Genomic DNA, 13,721 nt, shown 5'->3' on the forward strand with positions numbered 1-13,721 from the left:
CACATCTTAAACTTCGTTTTTTTCACCATACGAGCGAATTGCGTCTTATAGTGTTATAAGCGACCGTTTCTTGAAGAGAGCACGTAGAATTTTATCCCGCAAATGCTACAAAAACCGCCGTCTATAGTTCAGAACCGGAAATGTTTTAAGGGCTCTTTGCACACAGGCGCCACCGCGTTTCAACTCAGGCGAGAAAGAGCGAAGGGAAGTTGCGCAACCGAACTACATAAAACGCGTGATTCACGATATGTCCAAACGGCAGGCACGAACCGATATTTGTACCGTGAATGAACCTAGTGCATGATATGACGGAGAACAGGGTACCACGGTACGAACTTGAGTCCTATCAAAAGGCACGACTTTCCAGGAAGAAAAAAAACGCATTGTGCAAGGCAGGTATAGCGGGCAGCTGGCACGTGTATTACTCGTGTGAGCTCGCTTAAGTTAGGCGAAGCATTTAATCTGAAACAAACTGTACTTCGTGAATGTCTGCCTCTGAGACATGGCGACACTGCGTTCAACACTGTAGACGGTATATTTGGCCAATGCAACACGACCGCTAGCCTGGGGGTCTTTATCGCACATCACGCAGTAGAACGACAACACGAGTGCGACACCCGTCCACATATACACCGGTAGTTTCCAACAAATTCAACGAAAAGTGGTCGTTCCAAGTAGCCAGATTTAGAATAGCGTACGCAAAGGAATAGGGTCGTCACCATGCGCCGATCCAGAAAATGCTTTGGGCTGGGCGCATGTGTAGTGGTGACGACGCACTTCATTTGCGCACGTTAAGCTTTTGCGTACGCTACTCTAAAAACTCGCTAACAATCAATCAATGATTACACACGACTTCCAGAGCCTCCCCTACAATTTCAGTTTTAATCACCGTGTAATCTCCCACTCGCGGATAGCGCGTATAACACACCTGACGTCGGCCCATTACGGGTCAGCCAACCGTTTAGCCTCGGTGGTTTGCGTTCAGGGATGAACAGAACCAAAAACGAACGACGGAACGAGTCGGTCGTTCTGGCAGCATTCCCGGTGCCTCACTATTTATCTCGGGGATTGTTTCTGCCCCGCATTCTCTTCTCTGCCGCCGCGCTTTGGTGATCATTCCGACCGATCGCGGGAGAAGAAGGAGAGGGAGGGGAAAAAGTCGTAGGCGCTTAAAATGGAGCCGGCCAGATCTAATGGCCCGCAGCTTCGCATCGGTTTCACTTTTTTTTCATTTTTTTTTCAACGCAGTTTCTCCGACGCCGTCGCAATAAAACTGGACTCTTTCCTTACGCCGTTATGTACAGTAGCATACCCTCGGTATATATGTGTGTGTGTGTTTGTTAGTTCGTATCTTGTGGCTCTTGTTTTGTGAGTGACCGTTAAAGTAATCTGCAACCGATGGGAAACGGGTAAGCCAGCTGAAAAAAACAAATACAATTAACACCGCGTTATATCCCTTCACCATTTAGTTCCTCATATCGTCTTCGTTTTTTCTCGGGGAAAGGGGAGAGAGAGAGAGAGAACGGTTGCAATACAGTATTAGGAAAGAAGGAGCTATCGGAAAGAGTTGGGTGACAAAAAACGGGTCTTGCGCACGTTTGCGTTTCCCCCGAGACCTACTAAACATTTAACGCGCTCGCATGGGTCCTATATAAAAAAAAAAAAAAAAAAAAAAAAAAAAAAAAAAAAAAAAAAAGACTGTCGTTCGGCGAACGCGCGCAGGGTCTGTGCCGTAGAAGTTGCATCGTTAACCGCGAGGGCGGCGCCCCTTGCCGACCCTCGCGCCTCCTTTTCTTTTTTTTTATGGTTTTTCGCGTTTTTCCGCAAGCCTTACGACTGAGCACAATATATCGTGGCTGCTTTATATATATATATATATATATATATTGGACCATCGTGTGCAGTCGCCGTGATACTGTCGTAAACGTTCCCCCCCCCCCCCCCCCCGCCCCCCCCCCTCTTTTAGAAAGTAAGCTTAAGACTCACTTACTTCGTTTTGTTTACATCGGACTTTTGATAGGCTCGATACGAAGGAGCATAAAAGTGGAATACACGGGATCAGCCATGGCCAAATATACGCACGCAGTTTGTGCCACAGATTCACCGTGGCAGTTTGAGCTTGCTGCTACCGACTCGAATAAACGAGAAGTTGGATATCGCACCCAAGCCCATACATGCAAACCCAAGTCCCTTTTCAAGTTTTACTACGCCCTCCGTTTCTTCAGCTGTCGGTGAATAGAAGCGCTGACAGCTCTAGAACTCGGAAATGACGAACGTCAACCGTGCCACTTCCACATTGTAGCTTGCGATGCGCGCATTCATCATCACGCACGGTGAATACACCACGGTCCAGCTCATATATATGCGTCTAATGAGCCGCTAAATGAGCTACGCTTTTTCAGAGTAATAACACTTCCGCCATCTCGGTGCTTAAAATCGCGGTGGCCAGTTATCTGAAGCTTCATCCGAAATCGCCGGAAACACTTTTTCTGTCCTCCGAAAATGTTAAAACTGTCAGCAACAAAGCAAAAAAAAAAAAAAAAAAAAAAAAAAAAAGTTTATTTTTTTAATTTTTAGACACCGCGTCTCAGGCTGAGGAAGTCGCATTTTTCTAATTTTGACGATCGACAGTTGCGTCTGCACTGCACTAAGCATGGCGGCGTCCACTACCGGCAGATCGGGGAATGGAGTGCCGATACTTTATAGCGTAGCTCATTTAGTGGATCCGAGCATACCCACCGAGACAACGAGCGTTAATGACGGTCCACTTTTGGTGCTGCATGAGTGGATCCATCAGATTGTGTAGTGTCGGCTGTGATAGGACTTTATGGGAAATGGAGTGTAGAAGACAAGGTCGCCTCAGAAAATCTAAGAGAAAAAAAAAATAAATAAACTGCAGGGCGGTGCTCAGTGCCCCCATACGGCGAGCTTGCTAAGCCTCTTCTTTTTGCGCTGCAGCTATATGCTCAAAGTCTGCAATAAAATAAATACAAAAACATCTCCCAAACAATTCCAACATAGCAAAAAAAAAAAAAAGAAAAAAAGAAATCAGGCGATCTTTTTTTATTACCCAGAATCACTCCCGAACGTTAATAACCGAATAAACTTGTATTAGCTTTTCTTTCTAAGCAAGGGCAGTCAGCCAATAATTTCGAGAAATATGAGCATCGTTCATTCCCTCCACTCGGAGCCAGAACAAGCGACCACGTTGCCTGGTGCGTATCCTACGCCGACAACGTTAATCATAGCCACGCGCTGGGGTTGACAAAGTAGGAAACGCGTCCTGAGCTTCAGCTATCTGCGGTGATGAGCTATCCTCATCACCGCAGTGGTTGGACACGAGCCACTACCCGAGTGTCCACCGAGGCATTGATTGTTACGAGCCGAAGTCCAGTGCTGACGCAATTCTCGTGTCCAACCTATGAGTCGCGCACGACTGTCGTCAGGCGTGTGTTTCGATTCCATAGTTACGTCCTCGCAAGCCTTGCGAAGGCAAGACCGAAAGAAATAGTCCCCTTTTACCCTCGCAATTTCACCGCGACCAAAAAGCTTCTGGATCAGTGGCGGTCTGTGCGAGTATACTTGGGCCAGACTGGGACCAGTATACGCCTTTGCAAAGTCACGAACATTCCAGTCCGATATCGTTTCAGTACCCCTTTAAGTGTGTCGCTCGCTTTATCTTCGGGTGAGCAATTCAGCGCGCAACATGGTGTGATCAAGATTTGGCGCGCGAGCGTGCCGACGAAATCTAGCTTTCGACGACTACGCTTGGACGGAATCGGCACACGGACATGTGAAACGCGAGCACGTTTCTATTAAACCGTCGATTAAACTTCGGATAACAAAGTTGCTATCGAAAGAGGGGGGGGGGGGGGGGGGGGGGGGTGCGCTATCGTTCCCCTCCTCCATAGCTAATTTTTTTACTACACAGCTTCATAAAAATCAAACAAAATAGAAAATATTACGACGTCTATGCAAAACGGTTGATCGGAGAAATCGGGCGCGAAAAAATTGGCACTTTAATTATTTGTGAAGGGGGTCACGCGACCCGATCGGCTCAAAAATTATCGAAATTTGATTTCTATCCATACTTGTAAGATTAAAACGTCCGCTTAAAGGAGCAGTGCAACGATATTCAATGGGAATGTTTTCCACTTTACACAAGCTTGCTGGCACTAGTGGGGCTCTAGGATACTCGCACGCAATGCCACTGGCCAAGAAACTCCTTTGTTGAGGTGTAATTTCAAGGACAAAAGCGATCATTTTCATTCAATCTCTCCTTTGCAAAATATGATGACGTAACGTGGGGATCGCAGAACACCCCAATGACGATATTTGAATGCGGTTCATGGATTGGACCCGAGCATTGCGTGGACGCTCGATTTGGGCTCGTGATAATTACTAGCTCGAGAAGCATTCGGATAGTGGCCCGTGTCCAATCGCTGCAACGACAACAATAGCCGAGCCATAACAATGCCTGGAACTCAGCGCGTGTCCTGTGCTTTGCCAACCCCGTGACTATGATCAACATTGGCGGCATATAATCGGCTCCAGATCACGTGGCCACTTGTTCTGGCTGCGAGTTGAGGGGGTGAACGCTGCTCGTTTTTCTTCAATTTTTTTCTGGGACTTCTATTGTGTGGGGTGAAAAACAAACGCGTGTTTCATAAGTAATTAACGTCAGGGATCCGTTCTAAGCGGTAGTTGCGCAAAGTACAAAAATAGTTGCATCGCCCCTTTAATTTGCTAGAAAGTACGCGGATCGTTTCGTATTATACGTCCATGTTACGGCTACGGGTGTTTGCGTAATTTGCTTTCCTTGTTTTTTAATCTTTTACTATACCAATCTAATGTTTGCGGTGTCTTAATATCGAGCTTCTTCTCTTTTTTCAACTTATTATATTTAACTACATGAATTTACATTAGAGTAATTCACGACATATTGCAAATGAGCTCTACTTAGTCTTAAATAAAAAAAAAAAGAAAAGAAAAATTACCCCCCTCCCCCCAAACGGGCAGACACTTTTTTTTTTCTTGTAACACTGCTACGACAAGGTATGCCGGCTTCCACTCACGGTCATGTTTAAATATTTTGTACTAATCTACCAAACTAAAAACAGACAAAAAAAGAAAGAAAAACTGTCCTCGAATAAATGAGTCTAACGATCTTCTAAACGCGCGCGCTTATTAATTCCTCCGGTTCATCTCTTTTCCATCTTTCATTATTCGTACGTTCTTGATTCCAAAATGTCCGTTTTCTTCTTCTTCTTCCTTATCCCCCCCCCCCCTCCCCTCCCCCCATACCACTTCTTACGTATAATCCTGCCATCGAGAAAAAAAAAAGCAAAAAAAAAAAGCAAAAAAAAAAAAAAACACCGATATTAGGCGACGTGAAGATTAATCAACCCCATTTCCGCGAAGATTTGCCTTACGCCCCCTTCGCCGAGAGAAAGTACGGAAAGACGAGCATGCCGTCCGGAGAAACACACACATGCATACACATATATATGTACATACACGGACAAACACGCACACGGGTACAAAAAGCAAAAAAATTATAAAAAAAAAAGAAAAGAAAGGAGCACGCGGCAGAAAGGTTAATTAATCGCTTAAGTTTTCCCGACGCGTCCCTTCGTATATACCTCTTTCCCCCTTTCCCCCGTCAGGTGGGAGAGCCCGCGCCTTGTCGAACCTCATAAATAAAGTACACAAGTCTATATCTTTTCCCTGCTGCAAATTGGATTACGTAGGCGGGGCGGGGGGGGAAATTAACAGTCAAGGAGAGGTGATGAAATCGTGCCGCTCTCTCTCTCTCTCTCGGGCCCGGAGCGAGCGAGAGCGTTTACGCAGGTGTGTATACGGGAGACCGGGCCCATTAATTTCTCTCGCGGACGGTGGCAGGAACGCCGCCGAAGTGCTCGAAAAGAAGAAGCCCTGCCTGTACGGCACGATCTGACGACGGCAAAGCAAAACTAAACAAAAACGATAACGAGGGTAAGAGAGAGAGAGAGAGAGAAAAGGTGAAGAGACTAGTGTTTTGTTTTTAGAGCGCGGACACCAATGCTTTGATCTCAACAACCGAAAAAAAAAAATAAAAAAAAAAAACAGACACATGAAGAAAAGGTATGCGTTTCATTAAACCAGAACTCACAGTACTCCCACACATGATACAAAAGATGCGGAGTTCTGCGCAGACATAATGACAGAATGGTCTGCGGCATATTTCGAAGCATGTTTGGTTGGATCAATGCGACAGGACTGTCACACAAGAAAGAAGCCGCACATGGGACACAATCTACAGACTGTCTTTTGTATAATGTAATACCAGTGTGGCCGAGGCTTCGTGAAAGAATCCGTCTGAGAAGCGCAAGGCTTGACGCGCGAGCTTGCATGACCACAGTCTCGGCTGCTCTTCATTCGTGATAATACTTATAACTGTATGCGGGCCGCAAATTCGTCTGCTTCTTCTTGCACAGGAGTTACGATGACGTCAGACTGCCAAACTCTTTATGGTTGATTGAAAACAAAAAAATATATATATATATGGTGGGTAGACTTGGAGGCGTCTAGCACCGAGGTGTGCCCACTACCCTTCCAATCAAAGCCAATCAGAACTCGGCGTAGTTCTGACGTCACCGAAACCGCTGCGCAAAAAGCAGACGACTTGTTCTCTGCATAGTCACTGGCAGCAGAAGAAAACCGAGGCCTGGCGAGTCCCGTGCGTCTAATCATCGTTCCGTGGCGAGCAAAAATTATGGCACTTGGTAATAAGGAGGCAAAAAAATAAAATCATGAAGTGTGAACATATTTTAGCCCCGCCCTGCGTTTTTTATGCTGCCAGTTCCTATTCATGGCTTGCACTGACATCACATCGCATACTTTTGACCGCCATGTAAGAGAAGGAGACGGAAGCTGCTTTTGTAAGAATTTTGAGTGACGGGTCCATCTTCTATAATCTTCTGAGAGGAGAATAGCGACGTCCGTGCGAATCCGGGAGGCACAAAAGAGGATCCTGATGAGAGAAAATCTCCTTCTTCCCCTCTGGTGGCCATCGGAGCGCCCTTCGAATGACGTCACGTGCAAGCCATGTATATAGAGCGGCTTTTCCGTTAAAAACAAACAAATACGCAACTCTACGATGTTGTCCGATTGTTTACCCCAAGGATCGTTCCTGGGTTCGATCCCCACCTCCTGCTCGTTTCGGTCAACGTGAACATACTGCTGGCGTGCGGTGAGGCAATGCCTACTGCGCGATGCACGTTAAATATCCTGCAGGTTGGCAGTCATATAGTGTGCTGAGAAAAACAAAACAAAACAAAAAAAAGTTCGCGTGTACAGCGTGAACCAGTATCGCTGTACATCAAACCCTTCGTTAGATAAACATTCGTCGACTTGTTGTTGGCTTTAGCTTTCTGACGTCTTCCACCGGGAGCACTTCTTTCTCGTAGCTACTCTCACTTGTCAGTCAGTTTTTCACTCTTCCGTATGAGACGAAGGGAAAACAATAGCGGGTTTTCGAATAGCGTAATCAAAATCTTTTGCGTACGAAACGCAATAGCGTCGGCACCATGCGCCAATCAAAAACGCGGTTTAGGCTCGGCGCGTGCGCACTGGTGACGATGCTATTTCTTTTGCGTACGCTATTCTCACACTCGCCAGTATTGACTCTCGCAAATAACTTCTGAAACCCGAAACACTATATAGCCGCGACCTTTCCGGCACCGACTCCAATATACTGTGGAGTTAAGGAAATACAAATGTTGGCACGGATCTCGCGCTTTAATGCCAGAATAAAAATTCTTCAGAGACGCTCAAGACTGCTTACGTGTAGGAATGCGAAAGCATTCCTACAAGCAGCGCGCCGCGTCTTCTTTTTTCGCACGGCGTTCCGTCGGTGACATCAGGCTCCCCCACTGCGCAGGCGCAGTGAACCTCGCCGGCTTCACGATTGCTTCCATGACGAAGCATCGGCGTCGCTGTGCTTTTCTTTGTGTTTTCTTTCCAAGGCGCGTCCGCTTTGACGTTGAGCGTCCCGCCGGCTTCCGTGACGAGGCATCTGCGTTGCTGTGATTTTCTTTGGGCTTCATCTCTGAGGCGCGTTCGCTTTGCAGCCGATGGGAATTTATGTGCCGTTTCTCTCAGCCCATGAGAATTTACGTGCCGTTTTTTGCTGCTACAGACATTTATAACGTCGGCTTCGCTCCGTGAGACAGTTAATAATTCCGCAATGTTGTGGAGTGTCAGCAAACTAAGAAATGAAAGGCTGCGCTTTTTTTTCCCCTCAAAATATGCTTTCGTCATGCGAATTAAATGGTATTAGACGGTATTAAATGAGGGCGGAGAGAGATGCCATTTCAAACATCCGTACTTCGAGAATACAAGTAGGTATGTTACAGAGCGGAGCTGACTATCGAACTTTGACCATATAAATGACCAAAGAGAAATGGTGTCGCTAAACCGCTCAGTAAGAACGCCCCACTTTTTTTTAGCTTAACGAAATCGGAGCAGTGTCAGTCAACGCCTTTCTTTCGAGACTGGCACCCGCAGAAATAAGGCTCCACCTAATGCCTAATCCATGTGGGTGCACTGAGCATTAAACGAAGCGGTCCTCGTGTTGCTCGAACGTACATCTTTCCCGAACGCCATCACCACAGCCGCTGCCAAGGTGAGAACAGCAGGGCGTCTCTTTCGGATGCCCAGCCTTGAGCACGCGTACGTCGCCTTCCGCCGTGCTTTGGCTGCGCGTGCACACTCGATAATCACGAGACGCCGAAACACTATCGAAGGCAGAAAGCTCGCGCTGGAGGCGGGACAACTGAAACTCCTCTCCGCTGTTCTCCTTCTGTCATGACTATGCGGAACGCAAGTTCGTCTGCTTCCTTTGCAGAGGTTATGGTGACGTTAGAACACCGAGATCCGGTTGGCTCTGATTGAATGATAGAGGGTAGACCTCGAGGCAGTTTGCTTTGAGGTATACCCACCATCCTAGAATGAAAGCCAATCAGAATACGGCGTCGTTCTGACGTCACAGCAACCCCTGTGCAAGAAGCAGACGACTTGCTCTCCGCATAACCCTGAAAACCCGATGAAGAGCAGGATATGAGAGCACGTGGGGACGTCAGTGCGCCGAGCTCTGATTGGAAGCTTAGTGGCTAAACGCGAAGGCTAGCTGCGCCTTTGTCTCCAGCCAGCGTTCGAACGCGTTCCAATCTGTTGTTTAGAAAGTCTCTTGAACAGGGCAGAGGTACCTCTTAACTGCAAAAATGCAAATGCAGTCCCTATACACAAAAGTGGCGACAAAACCAAAACATCTAACTAGACCAATCTCATTGACAAGTGTTTCCTGTAGCACGTTGAGCACATTATTTACTCTAACCTAATCAGCCATCTACAAGCAAATAATTGTTTTTTATCCAATGCAACATGGATTCAGGATGGGATGTTTGTGCGAAACACAATGGATAGAATTCACGCATGATATGGCTACTTCGATAAACAGTGGCCATCAGGTTGATTGTGTTTCCTTGGACTACTGTGAAGGTTTTGATTCTGCATCACACTCTGTTATTGCAAAGGTTATGTGTCGTTCACACTCCAGATGCACTTTTAAAGTGGATTGAAGCCTATCTAGTTGGAAGAAAGCAAAATATGGTTCTGGATGGTTACGGTTCGTCAGATGTTGCCATGTTATCGGGTCCGTTTTGGGGTCCCTAGCTTCTTTATTTGATATTTATAAATGCTCTCGCTGCGAAAGTTTCTAGCCGTGTAAAACTATTTGCCGATGACTGCTGCGTTTACCCTGACGTCTGATGTGAAGCACATTCCGAGCTTTTAGAAAATAACCTTGATTCGATTTGATTTTGGTGTCAAACATGGAAAATGTCACTCAACTTCAACAAGTGAAATATAGTAAGGCTTACGAATAAAAGGAGAACTGTAAACATGAAAGATTTCCTAGGTAGTACAAGTTTGCCTATAGTAACAGAATATAAATATTTAGGGGTTTTGTTCTCCAGACCGTTGTCTTGGAACGCGCATGTAAATTATATATCTTCTAAGGCTAGCCGCACAATAAACTTTCCTATAGGCAACTTTAGGCAAGCACCCGTAAAACGTGGATAAACGTTAAATATGGCAACCGTACGTCCCATTTTAGAATGTGCTTGCACCGCGTGGGACCTTCACACCAGGTCAAATGTGGATAAGCTAGAGCGCATATAAAACCAGCAGCGTGTTTTGTGTCGGGTAACTATGATTTTTTTTAAAAGCTCATCTGCCATTTGTAAGAAGTTAGGGTGGCCCTTGCTTGCTGTCCGGCGGACGCATCTGAGATTGTCCTTGTTTTACCACATATTCAATGGCCGAAACGGCATTCATAAAGAACAACACAGAAAAGATCCAACTTATATGTCGCCCCGTACAGATCATCATCTAAAAGTCTGCGAGTACAGGAGCAGAATAAATACATTTAAATACGCATTTTTTTCCGAGATCTCGAAACGAACGGAATAGCCTACCAGATGAAATTGTCTCCTCGCCAGCTTCGTCTTTTTTCTTTTTTTTCGGTTCTGCTCAGAGTTTTTTTTTTTTGTTTGTATACGTTTCGATTTGTGAATCTGATTGCTAATGTGCTCGCCAAAGTGATGTTTTCTTCTTCTTTTTTATGAATTTTTTTTTTTGTTATGTCATTGTTTTCATACCGGATGTCATTGGATTTTTGTTTCGAGCTTTATAATTTACATAGGTCTTTTTTTTTTGTATTGTGTATACCCCTACAATATAGCCCTGGTAAAGGCAATGTAGGTAAGCGAACAAATAAATAAATGCCGAGCGCCGGCGTCCGGGATTCGAACGCGAGATACTGCACGACGAGCCGACGACGCTCTCGTTCGCTCTGGTTGGAGCGAATCTCCTCCTCTCCCTTAGTTTCTATCCGCATAGTGGATCCACGCAGCGTTCAGTTCGTTTGTTGCCTGGAGCGGATCGGTGGTCCACTAACGATGACGTAACGCACAATCAGTGCAGATTGTTGGGCGGGATGGTACTGGGTATTTAAAAACATGGTAGCGCTTGAAACGAGCTGACAAAGGAGGAGAGAGTCGGCAACACAGAGCGCTCCGTGTCGTCCAGTTTCCTCCCCTGTCAGCTCGTACAAAGCGCTATACCATGCTTTTGAGCAACGCGCGAGTCTTGTCACTTTCAGGTGGCACTGAACCTGGGCTCACCCGAGGCGTTCACCGGGTACAGCATCTCCTTGCTGGGCCTGCCGTCGTCGCTGAACAGCACCAGGATCGGCTGCTTGTTGGCGTGGCCCTGGTGCCGCTTGGCGAAGCGCAGGACGCCGCCGTCCAGGCGCCGGCCGTGCGCCGTCCGCACCGTCATCAGCAATCCTGCACGCCGATCGCGAGAGCGCACTTCAAAAGCCGCGCTAAGGCATCGTACAAAAGACAGCCTGAAGACACTGTCTGCTCTGAGGCGTGTTTTTTTTTCCTTGTGTGAACGGTCCTGTTCACATTGGTCACGAACAATCTGTTTGTAGACATGTTCTAAACATACAAACGCACGAAAGAAGCGTGTTTCGAACATAATTGGAGCGTGACCCCGCCGACAATTCCGTCATCGTGCCTGCAACGAATACCGGCAGTGTGACTGCGAATTTAGATTATGGTGTTAAACATTACAAAAACTCCCCCCCCCCCCCCCTTTTTTTTTAAAAATATCTGGGTGCACAGTCCCGTGCTTGCTCAAGAAGGCCAACAAAATTAAACCGAAACCAGAGAATCCGGCCGAGGCAATGCGACGTCATAGTGCACGGGGATCGTGGGGAGTCACCTGGTGCGAGTAAGCGCTCAATATTTTTTTTATTGAACCAACATATTCTCGGTGTTAGACAAATGGTAAAACTACTTACGCTTTGTGAACTCTATTACTTTTTATTAATTAACATTTGCCTCAAATTACCTACAACTTCGTTAAGATGAAAACCGTCCGACTCTAGATCGGTGGTTTTCTTAAAAAAAGGGACAGATATAAAGCACACATATGTTTCTAGGAGTCGTTGTATGCTCGTATGTTTCTTCTTAAAAAAAAGAAAAAAGAAATGGCAAGCAGAAATGTTTGTTAGTGTTTATTTTAACGCTCTCCGCGAAGTGCTTTTGCTGAGAGCAGTGTACACCCACCTAAGCACCGAGTGTAAATCACCTGTTAAATTCGGAAGGGCGACGACTGCTTTGAAAGAGGAAGATATTAGAGAGTTTTAGTAATACGTATAGGAGCAAACGCAGTCCCCATACGTTAACGTTAACGTTGCGTCGTCCACACTGCGCATGCGCCATACGTACGTACTGCGGCGAGCCTTGCGTACGTACGCTCGCTATCGATTTTTGCGAACGTACGTAGCGGTCTTCTGCGTGCCATCTCGTTGCTCTCGTCGCGCACGGGAGAGCGCGAGACTAGTCCAGTTTGAAAAATGGCGGCGGTGAGGCAAACCAGCGGAAGTACTACGCGCATTGTACGGGTTCGTTTTACCATTGAAGATGACATCCACCTCCTCGAAGAAGTCAACGCGACGAATCCTTTCGAGTACCCACAAAGATGGGTGCCGATAGCCAAAAACGTTGGCGACGCCGTCGGTACAAAAAAAAAAGAAGGACAAAACACGTACACAACAGGCACACGGAAACACGCACTTCCGTAACAAAGTGAGGAGAAACGGGGCTTTGCATTGGCTTGACGGAATACCCGCCTTGGATTGTTTGATGCAGTTTACAGGAGCACATCCAGATGGCGCTACAAGTCTTTACGTATGCCTTCTTCTTCCGCTGTACTAAAAGTGAGTATTCGACGCGCTCCGTAACGTTCCGTTGACGCAACGTTAACGCTAACGTAGGGGGTTTGCGTTTGCCCCTATACGTATTACTAAAACTCTCCATTTTGTCTCCCTTTGCTTTACCTCTGCCACCGCCCCGCCCCCCGCCCCCCCCTTTCCCCAAGCAAAAAAAAAAAAAAAAAACAGATTGATTTAGGAAACGTTTCTTCTACGTCATTAATCAGTGCAGTATATGTTTCATCACCGCCCGAGCACAAGCACCCCCTCAAACAACACACGAGCATGTGTACGTTTTGCATTCACAACATATCAAGGTCTGTGTACGCACAGTTTCAAAATAAGCGCGCTGTAGCCACTGTCGAGAACGGCAGGTTGTCAACAACAGTTGTCCCGCCTCCAGCGCGAGCTTCCTGGCTTCGATGGTGCTTCGGGGTCTCATGAGCCTCGAGCATGCACGCGCAGCCAAAGCACGGCGGAAGGCAACGAGCGCGTGCTGGAGGAAGGGAGTTCGAAAAAGACGCCTTGCCGTTCTCGCCCCGGCAGCGTAGCGAATTTAAACGTCAAGACTGGGAATACCCGTTGGTATTTTCATATGGTCCAATGGCTAAATCTCTATATATTTATTAGTGTAACTTTTAATGACAAAAAAGGAAAAAAAAACAACGAAAAACCCGCCCCGATAAATAACTTCAAAACGATGAATATATATATATATATATATATATATATATATATATATATATATATAAAGAAGTTCGTCCTCCTTCTTTCGTAATGACGCACAGAAAAGGCAAGATGGCGAATAATTAAAAACAAAGAAACATTATTAAGCTTGCTCATATTCGCGGGGCGCGCGTATCGTTCACTCAAATCACAAATTAAAAAAAAAAAA

At 46.3% G+C, this 13,721-nt stretch overlaps 1 protein-coding gene across 1 annotated transcript in view; it reads right to left on the reverse strand.

The window, feature by feature from the left end:
• The window catches only part of LOC8030744 (bone morphogenetic protein 7), a 200,256-nt gene that overhangs the window by 18,568 nt on the left and 167,967 nt on the right, over nucleotides 1-13,721 (reverse strand). Inside the window, 1 exon segment of the mRNA XM_042292372.1 lies at nucleotides 11,226-11,390. Within this exon segment, the coding sequence (XP_042148306.1) occupies nucleotides 11,226-11,390 (165 nt within the window).

Source organism: Ixodes scapularis, unplaced genomic scaffold, assembly GCF_016920785.2.
Source record: "Ixodes scapularis isolate PalLabHiFi unplaced genomic scaffold, ASM1692078v2 PGA_scaffold3__209_contigs__length_174095766, whole genome shotgun sequence".
Classification (NCBI taxonomy): Eukaryota; Metazoa; Arthropoda; class Arachnida; order Ixodida; family Ixodidae; genus Ixodes; species Ixodes scapularis.